This window comes from Hyposmocoma kahamanoa, unplaced genomic scaffold (genome assembly GCF_003589595.1).
Source record: "Hyposmocoma kahamanoa isolate Upper Pololo Valley unplaced genomic scaffold, ASM358959v1 76, whole genome shotgun sequence".
Taxonomy (NCBI): Eukaryota; Metazoa; Arthropoda; class Insecta; order Lepidoptera; family Cosmopterigidae; genus Hyposmocoma; species Hyposmocoma kahamanoa.
The window spans coordinates 2,719,401-2,736,041 of NW_020653900.1; the positions used below are offsets into that span (position 1 = coordinate 2,719,401).

The following is a 16,641-nucleotide window of genomic DNA, read 5'->3' on the forward strand; positions in this document are numbered from 1 at the left end:
TGAATAAGCATCCTGTGGCTTTTATTCCAGAGTAGAGTCAAAACGTGCTTCTCGTTTTACAATTCAATTCTGTCACCCAATGCCGTCTCGCGCGGCTGCCTTTTAAATGGAAGCCGTGTTCATTTTCAATTCAAAGACATTGAAGGATACTTACCTACCTTTTTTTATAGAATTCGATTTACGATGAACACCAGCTAAGGAAGGCCTATTTTGAAGTTCAAGGTGAACAACATAATAGCTTTCTATTATTCTACAAGCGGAGAGCAGAGGAAAACATGTGGTTGTATACCTGTTTTGAAATTCATATATTTCATTGAATATTCTACTATTAGGTACAATGCTTTATAAAAAACTTTTGAATATAAAGAATGGCCAGCCGGGGAGGGCTGACAATGAGATGCTATGACGCGATTGTTCCAATTGAATATGATATAAAGTGATGAAAATTTCGCGGTTATCCTTATTTAACTGCAAAATTTTAATGAAACAGATAATTTTTGTGAAACAAAATAGCCAATTCCCAATTTATTACCTTATAGTATAACGTAATTATAACGTTTTTATAAAAAAAAACCGATTTCAAAAGTTTGTGGAATTATAATAATAATAATAATAATAACGCACACACTCAACATAGCCCTGCACTAGGGAAACCCTGTGTCGCGGGTGCCATGGATACACACATAGACAACCACAAATTACACCCAAACTCACGAGAGAAATAAATGTAGGTCATACAAATATTTCTCCCGGCCCGGGAATCGAACCTGGGACCTCTGGGTGGCAGTCCGGCATGGAAACCGTTCTGCCACAGAGGCAGTTTTAATTACATCTATTTGCCAAGTTTTATTGACACCGGTTACCCGAAAGGGGGTAAAATCCAATAAACCGGACTCATCCCCTAAATTGCCACCCTTAAAAAAGGGTGACTATATTTTCTTCAAATTCCCCTCTCCTTCTTTTATAACCGACTTCAAAAAAAACGGGGAGGTCCTCAATTCGACAGTTTTTTTATGTATGTCACGTGATAACCGAAGAGTAAAGTCAGTTTTGTCCTAGAGCCACGCGGTGTTTTAATCCACCATTAAAAAATATATATTAAGAATAAAAATAAACGATACAAAAATCGTAATTTTTTTTTATCAAAATCGTTAGGGACACTAGGTGTCCGGTTTAATGGATTTCACCCACTTTAACTCAAGACGGATTAATTAATAAGGAACGGATGGATTTAATTTCTACTGTATATGCTAGACAAATAGTAACAAAATATGTAGGTAATCCCTTACTGTTGAATTACGATAAAAACAAACGAGATTGTCTATTCCTTAATTACCGATTTAATTTTTATCTTGCTTTATCTCTACGTGACTCTACACACGAGATTTGTTTAAACCGCGGTCCGTCACTGGCAAAATTAAATTTTCTATTGTGATAATAAAAATATATCAATTTTCAACTTTAAAAAACCTTGTATAATGCTGAAGAAGATTTTCTTCAATGTTTTCTATTGTATGTTTAAAATTCACGTGATTCAGGGCTATAATATTTATGTAATATAAAAATACTTCGCAGTCTCATTATCATATTATATAATAGCAGCGGTTACGTACTGTTTGTCATTGTATAACTAGAATTTCAAGCTTTTTCTACATGTGATATTCAAACTGAAATTCAATTCAAATAAACCTTTATTTCATAGGTAAGCAAATTACACTTGGAATCGCCATAGTGATTCAACTCTGCTGCTCATTCCTAAGGTCTCCTGAAAAGAATGAGTGAGAAACTCTAGTGGTTGCTCTTTGTAAATAATTTATTTTTATATAATATGGTAAGGCACACGCCGGTCTATAACAGTTGCAGTGCCACTCAAGTTTTAGAATTTTCGAGTAGGTAAAAAAAAAGGCGTGCGTACCTTTAAAAAGGTTGTTTGATATATTACTAATTTAATCAAATATTTTTTTTATGATACCAAGGGAAGTGATGAAGTCGTGCACCTGATGTTAAGTGTATAACACCTACAGTGCCACTTGGAGCTTTAAATTGCAAAGACCTGAAGGGCACTACCACTGCGCCCGTCACCCTGAGCATAACTTGACAAGTCCCATGTGCCTGTAATTACACCAGCACCCCGTACTCTTCAACACCGAAACACAGTAATGCTGATTACTGCTTGGCGGCAGAACGTGACAAATGGTCAAATATTCGTTTTAAATAGCAAAAGATAGAGCACAAAATTATCTTTTAAAAACAGTTAAAATTAGTTAACGTGGTCGACTTATCGGAACTTAACCTAACGATGTATAGCTGAAATATCACTAAACAATTGCAGTATTCTAAAACTGGGTTATGGTTTTTTTTTTTACATCTCAAACTCTCTACTAACTGAAATACATTTGTACACATTTATATATTTATGATATCATAAATCGAGACAACCTCCAAGAGCTAGCTGGGTCACTTTGGTTTTTGTCATCCAAATACGCAGAAGCAGTATAATGATAACCTTTAGTCTTTAGTAGGTATACAATTTTTGATTCACTGTAGATTTACATCTCGTATCTAAATATATAAAAATTAATCTTATATAAGCGTACACATTGCCCCTTAAATAAATATGTGACTTTGTGAAAAGGACTCAAGAACAACCAGGTTATTTTTAACCGACTTCAAAAAAGGAGAAGGTTCTCAATTCGACTCTATTTTTTTTAGTGTTACGGGACTTCTCCGATATTTGTGAACCGATTTCGATGGTTCTTTTTTGTCAGAAAGAGCGGTAGCTGTTCCATTCAAATTTGAAGAAAATATTCCATCTCTAATTAGGGGATGAACCCAATTTATTGGATTTCACCCACTTTCAAAACTTGGCAAATAGACGTAATTCCACAAACTTTGGAGGTCGTTTTTTTTAAATAAATTACAATTATTATTCCCCTTTTCTCTCTCATTTGTAACAAACAAAAATTATAATCCGATTGCTGTTAAAAACCATATCACTCGTTGTATAGCGAGGAATGTACCTAATTAGAAAGCACTGACCGATACGTAATCCATATTTTGTAACGCATTTAAAAAACGGTTAAAAAAAGCTTTTAGAATTTTGTAGAAGATAAAAAAAGCATCTGTCGTGCACCTGAAGTTAAGAGTCCATAACACCTGCATTGCCACTCAGAGCTTTAAATCACAAAGATCTGAGGGGTACTGCCACTGCGCCCGTCACTCCAGAGACAATTTGATAAGTCTCATGTGCCTGTAATTTCACCAGCACCCTTCAATACCTATAATAGTAATAAAATAATAAAAGAAAAGGAAATTTTTACTATTTCAATTTGTTCTGGTATTTTAAGTTTTCTTTACACATTCTCTTAAATACAAAATAATTTACGGTTTTTTGGACAGCCCTGATTTGTGTAATATTGGCCAAATGGTGATAATAATAAACGTACAACATAAAAATAATAAGTAATGATAAACCGTCGAGGACTAATTTAGTAAGTCACTTATTTTTACCCGATTTCAAAAAAGGAGGTTCTCAATTCGACTGTATTTTTTTTGTGTGTATATTACTCCGGAATTTGTGAACCGATTTTAGTGATTTTTTTTTTGTTGGAAAGAGTTTACCTCGGTATTGGTCGCGTTTAAATTGAAAGAAAATATTCCACATCTAAAGGTAGTAGGGGATGAATCCGGTTTCGCGCACTTTCCGGTAGCCGGTTTCATTAAAACTTGGCAAATAGATGTAATTCCACGGACTTTTGAGGTTGTTCTTATAAAAAAGTCAAGTAAAGTAAAAAATACCTTGTCTTGTAGCAGAGTCACAAGATTTATTTTTTCTCATTAATTTCTATAAATAATTGCATAAAACGTTCTTAAACCAACAATGCCATGCAAAGGACATGAAAATAGTAATGAAGAATTATCGCATTCCATTTTCAAAATACTAAAAAAGAACTTTATACTTTAACTGCCTCCGTGGCCGAACAGTGCATGCCGGTGACTGCCACGTAGAGGTCCCAGGTTCGATTCCCGGGCCGGGAGAAATATTTGTATGGCCTACAATTATTTCTCTCGTGAGTTTGGGTGTAATTTGTGGTTGTCTATGTGTGTGTCCATGGCACCCGCGACACAGGGTTTCCCTAGTGCGGGGCTATGTTGAGTGTGTGCGTTAAAAAATAATAATAATAATAATTTTAGTTCTTAATTATTTGTCCAGCCATTGTTCCGGGAGGTAACTGAGTGATTATGATTTAATAAATAAATACATATATAGGTACCATTATTTAAACAAGATTATTACGCTAAATAAAAAAAACAGGCCAATCCAGATATTTTTTAATTAATTCTACCCTTAATGGTTATTGCAAAGTAATAATGGCTTTGTGTCATTAATCGCTCTTAATTCTATGACCACCACACTTTATAAAAGTTATGTCGTTATTTTAATAACATCCATCTTCCATTTAAACTACAGGCAAACTTTTTGGCTCACCGCTCACTTAGGCAAGATTAAAAATTTCAACGGCCACCATTACCACAAAAACTAATTAAAAGTACATATTTTTTATATTAACTTGACACAAAAAAATCAGAAGAAAAAAAATTATATGTGTGAAGTAGTGTAGTTTATATAGATAATTTTGAAAATATAGGTAAGTTTTTCAAATGTGGTAGCACCCGTTGGACTACATCAACCCAATTGCTTTTGAGGCCCTAGGACTCTTCAGCGTCCACTGGGACCACTTTGGGAAATTATGATTTAAACCATCGAATCATTCCCTTTTCTTACAATCATTGTTTTTATTAGACCGTTTCTCGTTGTGTTTAATAATTACACCTCAAATACTGCGCAACGCTTTCAAATCTACAGCATTCGCTCAATTATCTCGCTTCTTCTACCATACCCAACATTCACTACCGTGTACCATCAGAATAACTAAAACCACAATGAATAACTAAATACATTTTTTTCGACAAGTTCGGGCCACTTTTTAAGGGGTTACCGAGCTTCATTTATCTGATTTAAATTATGTACCTCGTCGATTTTTCAAATTGACAAACGGTAGTACGTCGACCAATGGTAAAAAATAACCGTATCGAGCCATTTTCTGTCTTATTGTAAATTTTATTATTATTTTTATTTCAAACGCACACACTCATAGCCCCGCACTAGGAAAACCGTGTATCGCGGGTGCCATAGACACGCACACAGGCAACCACAAATTACACCCAAACGAGAGAAATAAATGTAGGCCATACAAATATTTCTGCCGGCCCGGGAATAGAACCCAGTATTTCTGCCCGGCAGTCCAGCATGATAACCGTTCCGCGGCCACGGAGACAGTTATAAAATAAATTTAAAAAACCGACTCAAAAGTTTGCTAATCCGCTTTAGGTGTATGTAAACTAACTAAACTTGCCTAAACTACCTTACAGTGTCCTCAACGACAACTGAAAAGCACAAGGTAGCAGCTGTACAGTGTTAAGTCCCTCTAATCTGTCATTTTCATCATCAGATCACCTGTAGGTCACCATAACATTTTATTTTCATTGGAATTACATGTATGTGCCAAGTTTTATTGAGATCTGTTAACGGAATGCAGTAATGCTCACATTACTGCCCGACGGCACTAACAGGCAAGGCTGTACTTCCCTGGACGAACTTTTTCACAAGGACCTTAACTACTATTATCTAAAATACAGCTTTTTTTAACCGTTTTTTAAATACGTTACAAAATATGGATTACGTATCGGTCAGTGCTTTCTAATTAGGTACATTCCTCCCTATACGAGTGATATGGTTTTTAACAGCAATCGGACTATTATATTTGTTTGTTATAAAGGAGAGAGAAAAGAAGAATAGTAATTGTAATTTATTTAAAAAATAAAACCGACCTCCAAAGTTTGTGGAATTACGTCTATGTGTCAAGATTTCTTGAAATCGGTTAACGGTTGTCGGAAAGTGGGTGAAATCGAATAAATTGGGTTCATCCTCTAATTTGCCGCCCTTAGAGTTGGAATATTTTCTTCAAAGTTGAATGGGACAGCTACTGAAGTACCCCATTTCCAACAAAAAAGAATCTTCGAAATTCGGTTCACAAAATGTCGGAGTAAGTGTGTAACATATACACACAAAAAAACAGTCGAAATGAAATCCTTCTCTTTTATTTGATTAAAAATAAATATATTTTTCTACATTTAAATTATTTACACGTGTTCCCGTTTAGCAGGCAACAGTCTTTTAAAAATTTGTACCTAAATAGAAAGTCGAAAAATGTGAATTCTAAACGTAACATCTTTTTTTAATGATAATGCTCGAAAGTCCATTATCATTTCATATCTCTCTGATAGGCACATGACCCCTTATTATACGAGAGAGCTGCTAAGGCAACGACACAATGCGTATTGGAGATAAGATTATGCAACGTAATACTAATGTCCGACAATTACACGATATACATAATAATACTTACAATGTTTTTCAAATGTGATCTTTGCTTTATCATTATGACTCTAATATTCGTGTAAGCAAATCTTTTCGTAATAGTGATAACGCATAAAACAATTAATTCGTCCCCTAATGACAGCAACAAACAATGAAGAAAAAAATTAATATACATAAGTACCTTAGTACACCATCATTTCATTGGTTTCTGTACATTAATGCTGAGGTCACACAGAGGCGGCCGCGGAACCCTGCCCCCGGCCGGCCGCCATGCGTGTCAGGGTTCATAGAAACTCGTACATTACAAAAATTCCCGCGACCGGAACGCTTCCGCGGCCTCCTCTGTATGTCCAGAGCATTAATATTGGGTGGTTTCAAACAATTTTGTCTGAGCCAACAAGTAGTGCCACGAATATTTATTATTTATTTTGTATACATTTTATTTTATTTTTATTTTGACATTTTAATAATTTATTAAGTGTTTTCTTAATGTACCTATTGTTTTTCTAATGGGTCTAGAATGTTCAATGGTGTTCAAAGCCCCTAAATATAAAAAAATTAAAAAAGTTCAAAAGCAATCCTACACAATTTTGGGGCATTCCATTTTCAAAAAAATTCGAAATTCAAATTCAAAATAATTTATATCACATACGAGTATTGTACATCTACATTATATTTCAAAATCAGTTATTACGCCAGAAACCACTCCATTGCAGCCTACATCAGTACAAAGAATTGACTAATTATGTTATAAAAATTGATCTATTTTTTTGAACCACAAGGTAAACCTTTTAGTGGTCTATCTAAATAAATAAATCACCGAGATAGAGATAACATCTTTAACTACATATTGATACTCGAATTAAAAGACTCACCAAAATTTTATATAAATGTTGTACAAGTTCTAGCATATCGCCATTTTAGAGTCCAAGGCACCATTTTGAAAAAATTCGAAATTCATTTAACATTGATTTACAAAGCTAGAAACAACTTCATTGCAGTACAAATGGCTGTCTAATGATGTAATAAAAATTGATGTGGTATACCACAAGGTAAAGTGGTCTTTATAGATAAACAAATAACCGAAGTAAAGATAATACTTAACTACATATTAAAAGCCCGATTTATATGATCCACTGAAGTTGTTAATATTTTTTTAAGTATGTTATAAATATCGATGATAGTTCTGCTGATGATTATATAGATAAGTTTGTAATTTCATCAGGACCATCTTTAATTGGTGACAATTTGTTTTTAAATTAATTTTACTTCATTGAATATATTTTTTTGTGAAAATACTGCATTAGTTTGTGGTCATTATGATACAAAGATCCAACAAACACAAAGGCAAGTGGCTTCGATTCGGCTGGACTCGAATCAGCTATTTTTTCGCCAAAGCGGGGCTATCAGTGCTATACAATATTTAAAATTATAATGATTTATCAATGCGTGCGCATAACTTGACTCCTCGCTCAGTTTGAGTTGGCGATCGTCTTCGGATTGACGTATATTTGTTTTCTTTTTGTCTTTATTTTGTTAATTTAGTTTGTTTCTCTAAATTGCGTGAGAAGTGCGTAAGAATATTATTTTACGTGTAAATTATTCATTAGTTAAAAATTGGTAAATATGAATTAGCCTTTGTTTATTTTCATCTGCACATACATTTTGTCTCACTGTCTTGACTTTTTAACCGACGTAAAAATAGGAGGAGGTTCTTAATTGGATTGTATTTATTTTTGTGATTTCAATTATTCTTTTTTTTGTTGGAAATTGGGTATCTCAGTGGTGGTCCCATTAAATTCAAAAATATTCCACCACTAAAGGTGGCATAAGAGATGTATCTAGTTTATTGGATTGCATCGATTCGGATCGATTGAGATCGGTTTTATTGTTATAAAAAAGTTATAACTATATTATACCCATACCATTTCAACTCTGCTGACTAAACAAAATATGGACGTGGACAAGCTTCAGCTGTATTCAAGTAGAGTTGTAGAATTGTTGGTAGCAGTAGATCTCCTTGTGAAAGGCTCTTCCAGGGAAGTACTGCCACTTTACCTATTTCTGCCGCCAAGCAGTAATGTTAGCATTACTGTGTTCCGGTTTTGAAGGGTAAGGGCTGGTGAAATTACAGGCACATGGGACTTGTCAACTTATGTATGTCTCAGGGTGTCGGGTCGCAGTGGCAGTGCCCCTCAGATCTTTGCGATTTAAAGGCCTGAGTGGCACTGTAATTGTCCCGTTATTTGATATTATAAAAAAAGAAATCGATTTTGAAAATAAAAAAAATATTTCTCTCAATATATTAATAAATAAATATAAAGTAGAATTTAGTATTGTGTGGTGGGAAATAAAACGTGTGTAGCTAAAAATGGCGGAACACTCTGTAGTGACTCTGTAGTCGCTGCAGCCTGCCATATTCAAAAATATAGAACACACATTTAATTTTTTGCTTTAATGTAACAATCCCTGCCTTTTTTTGTCTGCTTTTACTTATAAATCTGTCGATAGTATAGTGCATAATTAGAGTACATTGAACATTTTATTTCTTTTTGTGGCGATTCGCTGTATTATGCCATGTTACATCGATTTGACGCGGTTTGTAATGACTTGCAGCACTGTAAGTTTATGGTAGAGAGGAACAGAAGTTTATAGGTAACTAAAACTAACAATGACCAATTAATTAAAAACAAATTCTTGCCAAAACCGACGTAATGTCTTATAAAAAATCAGAAAGAAAGAATGAGACGGTCACAAACATTAAATATTATTTTTTATATTAAAATAAATGCACATTTGACCACCACTTCACCTGACGGAAAGTGACGATGAGGTCGACGATGGGGCAAGCACACGTAAATAATACCTATTTACTCCCGCTGTGAAAAGGCTCAAGTTCAGTAAATAAGTTTGCAGGCAAGAAATTCCACTGCAAAGCCGTTCGCCATTTAAACGTGGAAGCGTAAAGCTTCGTGCAAAATATTCGCCATTTTTCTTCCATTTTTATTAATCATTTTTGTTCACTAATAGCACTGAAGCTTGTGTTTAATTGATTAAATAGACTATTGTTATTTTTTTTGCATTTTTTCTTCTATTGTTATTACACGTGCGTTTATTTCATATTATCCTTGGTTTATTTAATTATTAACAGGCAGTTGATTGAAGTAGATATTGCATATTGTTATTTATATTGTTTTTTTTTATACGAGTTATTTCTGTTTCAACTTGATTTTTTCTTAATTAGTTCCAGTCTCTATGTCGGTACTATGAGTAGTGCCATAGCTAAGTTGCGCTTGTTGTCATATTACATGACACATGTGGCGTAATGCCGTCGGGACGCTATGATATCAACTATTATTCATACTGTACTTAAAAATGGTTTGGGGTCACAATTTTTTGCAGTTAAGTGTGTGTTTTATCGGAGGTACGATATTGCAAAATATGAATTGTTCTAAGTTTTATCAAATTACTGATTGAAAAGAGTTCTATACATTTATTACCGTCTAAAATACGAAACAATTCCTTAACATGTATTTTTTTTGCTCTGTTAACCCCTTTGTTTACATTTATAACATCCAATTACGATTGATACTAAGTTTCTCGTGGTGGCGTTCTGATTTATATGTAGTATATAACGCAGCGTCAAAAGTATAACGCAACGCCACGCGCCGACGCAACGCATCCTGTGGCTCCGTTTTTAACCGACTTTAGAAAAGGAGGAGGTTCTCAATTCGACTGTTTGTTTTTTTTGTGTGTATGTTACGCGATAACTCCGGTATTTGTGAACCGATTTTCATGATTCTTTTTTTGTTGGAAAGAGGGTACCTCCATAGTGGTCCCATTTCATTTTGAAGAAAATCATCCACCTCTGAGGGTGGCCGTTCACGCGTGAATATTTATTTTTATAAATAGCGCTTAAATTTGATTATAAGGAGCAATTATTTTAATGGTTGATTTTGCTATTCTTCAATTCAAGGCGTTTTTCTCTCTCAATATACTTTGAGTAGTGAGAACCGATTTTTATTATCTCCCGTGTTAAGTCCCGTATAGTGGCGAATTAGGGGATGAATCCTGGTTTGCGCACTTTCCGGTAACCGATTTCAATAAAACATGGTAATTATATGTAATTCCACGTACTTTTGAGGTCGGTTTTTTTAGTACTTTGTACTGAGATTATTTGACTGGCAACGCGACGACAACGATTGCCTTTTTCGACTATTGTATTTTTCGAATTATTTCTCGTTTCTAAAAATGCTACTTTTACAATTAGATATACATCACTATCATTGAGTTGATTAGTTATTTTTTGTCTTAAAGTTATAATATTTACTTTTTTTCTATGGTGGACTTAGATAAATATTTATTTATTGAGTTTATAAAAAAGAATCTTTAGAACACTGGTATATACTTTAAATATTTTTAGTTCGTTAAATCGATGATATTGGCTCTGTTTTCACCACCATAAAGTTGTATTTGCTTTGAAAAATGTTATGTGTTGTTAGGTTTTTTTTTTATTCTAAATCGGTAGTTTTCATCAAAATTCATTTTATAAATTATAATATTTTTTGTAAATAGGCATTTTACATCCATCTCACCTGTGTGTGAGTGTCGATGTGGTCGACGATATTTAGATGCGGATGCTCCGAACATCTAAATAATGCCTATTCACTCTCGCCTTGAAAAAGCCCAAGTTATACCGTTTAAGGAACAAGTGTACAGGCAGGGAATTTTTTCAAATAAACCAAAATTTATAGGTCACGGTCACGTATTTTTATCAAAATTATATCACCAACACTTCGTTTTTCATCTTTACAGAACTAAACGGTCACAATGTGTCCCATTTGGCCGCTGCATCTGATAATCCTGTACATTCTGGCATTATGCCCCCTCTGGGTTCTCTGCCAGGAGCTGCCGAAACTCACGGCTAACTTCAAACCTCAGGAGCTGGAAATGGTGATGGAATACGCTGAGTACGTCAGTGTTTCTGTTAAAGGTAAGAAAACCGAGATCTTTAAAGTGTTAAGTTCTAGATTTTTTAATTAACTGATGATCATGGGGGAGGGGATCCTGGTATTTTTGTTATTATTAGTTTTGTACTTCTGAGTCAATGATCAATGAAACGATTATTTATCTAGATATCTTACTGTGGGCGCTTGATGAGGAAGTTCCTGGGGTCGATTCCTAGTATTACCAATTTGGGAAATTAACTTTTATGAATTGATTCAAGTTTGGGTGTCTGGGTTCTCATAGTACAGGGATTTCTCTACTTTAAGACCAGTTCACACTAATTGATTGGCCTCGAATTAGGGTTGTCTGGCCTCTTTTTTTTTCGTGTGTCTGGTGGAAAGCGACACGTGTCCCTAACAGTTGCAGTGCCACTCAGAGCTTTAAATCACAAAGATCTGAGCGGCACTGACATAAGCTGGCAAATCCCATGCACCTGTAATGTACATGTACCTACAAGTAATTGCAATTACTTGTACACTTACCCTTCGAAACCGGAACGCAGCAATGTTTACATTACTGGTTGGCGGTAGAAATAGGTGAGGTGGCAGTACTACCCTGGACGAACTCTTTCACAAGGAGCTCTATTTGTACTAAAAGTATTACTTGCCCATACACTTAGCTTCACACACGCAACGCGGCGTCATACACGAAAATTGTAGATCCAGAGCCAACCATAAACTTATAAAATATATGCTTGGTATGCCAGGACAATGATATTTAGGAAACACCAAAGGAACTTGACCCTGGGCTACGAGCAATTCTGCACTACTGACAGGTCATTCTAAAGCCAAGAACATGGCATCACTACCGCTTTGAGTTTAATTTTATCTGCCGTATTTTTATTAGCTTTCTGTTTTTGCACTAATGTTTTCTTTCTCCAGGGGACGATCTTCGAGTCGGGGATCAGTTTCTACTCGAAGTGGACAGAAGTCACATAGCAGTACCAGAATGGAATTCTAGCTATAGTTTAACGGACCAAGAAGCAGCTTCGGGGCAGTTCGACGGAAAGCTAAGGGTGAAGGGCAATTTTTTAGGTAAGTTTTTTTTTATTCATAACAAATAATCCATTATTACACCTTCCTATTTACGAAGAGATTCAAGAGAGATTAGAGAATATTACTAAACGGCTCTTGAGTCGAAGCTTCAATTATTGAGTGCCTAGGGATAGGCATGTCCTTCAGAATTCTAGATATTTTTCAATTGTAAATCTGCTTTTGTTTTAATCTGCGTCGCGGCACAAACTACTTAACGGTGAGCAGTTTCGCTACTTGTGTCGTTACTTTCTCATTCTGACTCACTCACTGCTGCTTTTTATTTCACTTAAAATTTGGTTTTAAGAAAATTATCCATTGTACTATTTAACATTCAATTAACACACATTACAATGTGTAGTCCCATCTATCCCGAAAGCATGGCAGATGTAACTTTATAATTGTTATACGTGAATAAAATCGTTGAGCGTGTTCTTTTGATTTTATCTTATATCTTTGTTTTTTATGATATCAAGTGACGAAATTAATAAGTAATGTACATGGTGGTACGCGAAACGCTTACCCATAACAGTTGCAGTGCCACTCAGAGCTTTAAATCGCAAGGTCTATGGTGCACTGCCATTGCATCCGCAGGGCAATCCCGGTATACAAATAAATCAAAATCTTTACTATGTTAGAATATCATAATGTTTTTATTCATAGATTTTCATGTAAAAATATTCCACAAAATTTTAAATCGCATAGATCTGAGAGACACTGCCACTGCCCCTGTCACCCCGAGACATACTCGTAAGGTATCAAGTCTCATGTGCCTGTAATTTTATAGGCTATGATACTTATGACAGGTTATGTAATTTGATAGGCTATGATACTTATGACAGGTTATATTAACTCGAGTCTTTAAGTGAAATAAAGTAAATTTAATATTGTATTCAGTTAATTACCTTATGTATACCATATGTATTCATACTCGGTAAATAAGCACAACAATAGTCATGAATATGGCCTCAAGCAATGTGAAAGTTGAAAATACCTTTTATCCTTGATGCAGGTTTTTATAATGTAAATAATTATATGGATGCGAGATGAACTAATTTAAAATAGCGTCTAGTAATCTGTACTTGACTAATTTTAACACGTAGTATAAGTGATTGTTATATTTAATTTGATTTTTGACATTACTATTATTTTTATACAGGTGTAGAAATGTAGATTACGTAAGTTTGACATTCACGTGATTATTTTGATTTTATTTTTGACATTATGAATTTTTACTCTACATGTTTACTCCTACTATATCTATTTTTTACTTTTCTTTCATAACATCAAGTGACGGAACAAACAAGTCGTGCGCCCGATGATAAGCTACACGCCTTTCCATAACAGTTACAGTGCCACTCAGAGCTTTAAATCGCATAGATCGCATAGATCTGAGAGACACTGCCACTGCCCCTGTCACCCCGAGACATAAGTTATCAAGTCTCATGTGCCTGTAATTTCACCAGCACCCTTACCCTTCAAAACTGAAACACGGTAATAATAATAATAATAATAACAATAACGCACACACTCAATATAGCCCTACCCTTAAACCCTGTGTCGCGGGTGCCATTCTCCCGGCTCGGGAATAGAAACTGGGACCTCTGCGTGGCAGACCCACATGGTAACCGTTCGGCCACAGAGGCAATTCAGTAATGCTCACATTATTGTTTTGTGGCAGAAATAGGCAAGATGGCAGGACTTTCCTGGACGAACTCTTTCACAATGAGTCTACTGCTACTTGACTAGTAGAGCGGTGGATCTAATTTCTGTTTTCAATCTTGATAACATATTGAAATTTTAATTATTACCTTGCATTTTATTTTATTTTTTTATTGTTAATGTAATGGAATTTATCGCTAAAGCGTGAAACACACAGAGAGCGGGTGCGGGTCAGCGCGAGTCGGGTCGGGACCGCGACACGTCTAATTTCATGTATTTTATGGACGACATCACACCGCGCGCGGGCACTTGCGCCCGTCCCGCATCCGCCCTCGGTGTGTTGTCGTCCTTATATATAAATACACGGAATTAGACCCGACCCGCGCTGACCCGCTCCCGCTCTCTGTGTGTTTGACGCTTAAATAATTGAATTATTATTATAGATTACCGTAACAACCTATGCATCTATTTCCAGGTAGCACAAATGTGAGAGTAGTGAAACAGCGAGGAACGCAAACGTTCCAGGTCAATGGTAGCTTGCCTGTCACAGTTCTGAGGCCGGAGAGAGTCATTGACCGAATCTTCGTGACCTCTGTCGCTTTGTTTGTAAGTACATTCATTTACAACCACTGAGGATCATACTAACAAGGCCTAGGTCAAAACTATTCAGAATAAAGAAGCCTTTATTCCTCCTTTAAGCCTCAGTTGTTGCTATTTGAAAAGATAATAAAAAACTATTTCATTGATAAATTTAAATGAGTTGAGTATCGTGAGAAAAATCTTGTTGAAATTATCCCGCGTGCAGCGCGACATAACTGTTACGTAAATTGTAACTCCTCCCGCACCGCGCAACTACCTCAGGTACCGACTCAATTAAGTAGTGGGCCTGTAAAATGTCAACACTGACAAAAACATTGTTCGTTTGCAGGTATCCCTGATCTTTATAAACTTCGGGTGCGCCATGCACTGGCCAACCGTGAAAGATGTGCTCAAGCGACCAATCGGACCCTTAATTGGCATGTGCGGACAGTTTCTTTTCATGCCACTGGTGAGTACCGCTATGGGTTGGACGCCAGTCGAAGACGAACTATGATGAAAAGCTTTCACTTGACGATTTTTCGATCGGCTGACCAGAATTCTTTACGGGGCGTTAAATCAAAATAGTAGTAAACTGCATGTGTACAACAAAAGAAAATAGAAAGAAAAATCTTTTCATCGTACTTGCTCGTAAATGGTAGGCTTGCATAGTGGCTAACTTGACTATAATGACCTAAATAAGACCCACGGGCCTATTTTCTTTCAATTACAGACATACCCGGGAAGAAGTTTGTTTTTTAATTTGTAGCATGACATACGTAGGTCGTGTTAAAGTTCAAGCAAGGAGGTTACTTAAGTTCAAAATAAACATTCGCTTAAAATGTTATCTAAACAGAAATCTGATTACATTTAAGCCACATACTTAAATACTTATTATTAAGAATTTTTCATAATTGATTTTAATTATTTTCTATATAAAGATTTACCAAATTTTTTTTTTACAACATTTTAGTTCGAGTTGTATTGTGTATTGAAGAATTAAAACAAACATAAATAAAAGTCCCGCCATAAAACAATTGTCAACGATTGCATCAACGCGATTAGCTGCAAGCCTTTTAAAATCTAATTATTCTTGGTTCATAATTAGAATTCTAAAATACAAGCGAACTACAATAAGTAGCGCAGTCGCCAGCTTTCACAAAACGGAAGATGCGGATGAATTTCCTAAAATACGTCGTATGTCGTGATGTGAATGACAGAGACAGTGAAACGGAGATACAACCTATTTGATTTTGTAACGTCGTACCTTCGTGAAAAGTCACGGTGATACTATTTGACAGCTGATCACTTATTTTTCGTGACGTGACCACCCACCTCTATATCCGACTATCGTATGGAAAAATCGGACGTGTATTGCCAGGTTTAATCACAAAGATCTAAGGAGTACTGCGCCCGTCACTCTGATACATAAGTTAACAAACTTCATGTGTCTGTAATTTCACCGGTACCCTTACCCTTGAAACGCTCGCAAGCTCTACTGGTATAAAAAATATTGTACGCTTTTCTAACCATGTGTTTATATGTTGTTGTCCAGATTTCCTTTGGGCTCGGTTATTTAATATTCCCGGACGACGGTGAGATGCGCCTGGGCATGTTCTTCACTGGCGTGAGTCCGGGTGGCGGCGCCTCCAACATTTGGACTTTCATTCTGGGAGGCAACTTGAATTTATCATTGGCTATGACAAGTATTTCGACGATTGCATCTTTCGGTGAGACCCTTATTTATTAATAAATTTTGTGACCTGAAGCGCCCGTAGAAATAAGTTCGTACAACCTAAGGCTATGAATACTATGGGCGGAGGCTAAATAATTACGTAGTACCTTGTATATATATTTAGTAGTAGTAGTAGTCGCTCTGAGACATAGACACCTTTACCCTTCCGGAACGCAGTAATGCTCACA

At 35.6% G+C, this 16,641-nt stretch overlaps 1 protein-coding gene across 5 annotated transcripts in view; it reads left to right on the forward strand.

Annotated features, from left to right (window-relative positions):
* LOC113232518 (sodium/bile acid cotransporter 5-like) overlaps positions 1–16,641 on the forward strand; it is a 60,423-nt gene that overhangs the window by 30,669 nt on the left and 13,113 nt on the right. For all 5 annotated transcript variants that reach the window (XM_026467272.1, XM_026467273.1, XM_026467271.1 and 2 more), the window contains exons 2-6: positions 11,258–11,435; positions 12,331–12,483; positions 14,618–14,748; positions 15,071–15,190; positions 16,274–16,448. In XM_026467272.1, coding sequence (XP_026323057.1) covers positions 11,273–11,435; positions 12,331–12,483; positions 14,618–14,748; positions 15,071–15,190; positions 16,274–16,448 — 742 coding nt within the window. In that variant the 5' untranslated portion in view covers positions 11,258–11,272. The remainder of the gene's footprint in view (positions 1–11,257; positions 11,436–12,330; positions 12,484–14,617; positions 14,749–15,070; positions 15,191–16,273; positions 16,449–16,641) is intronic.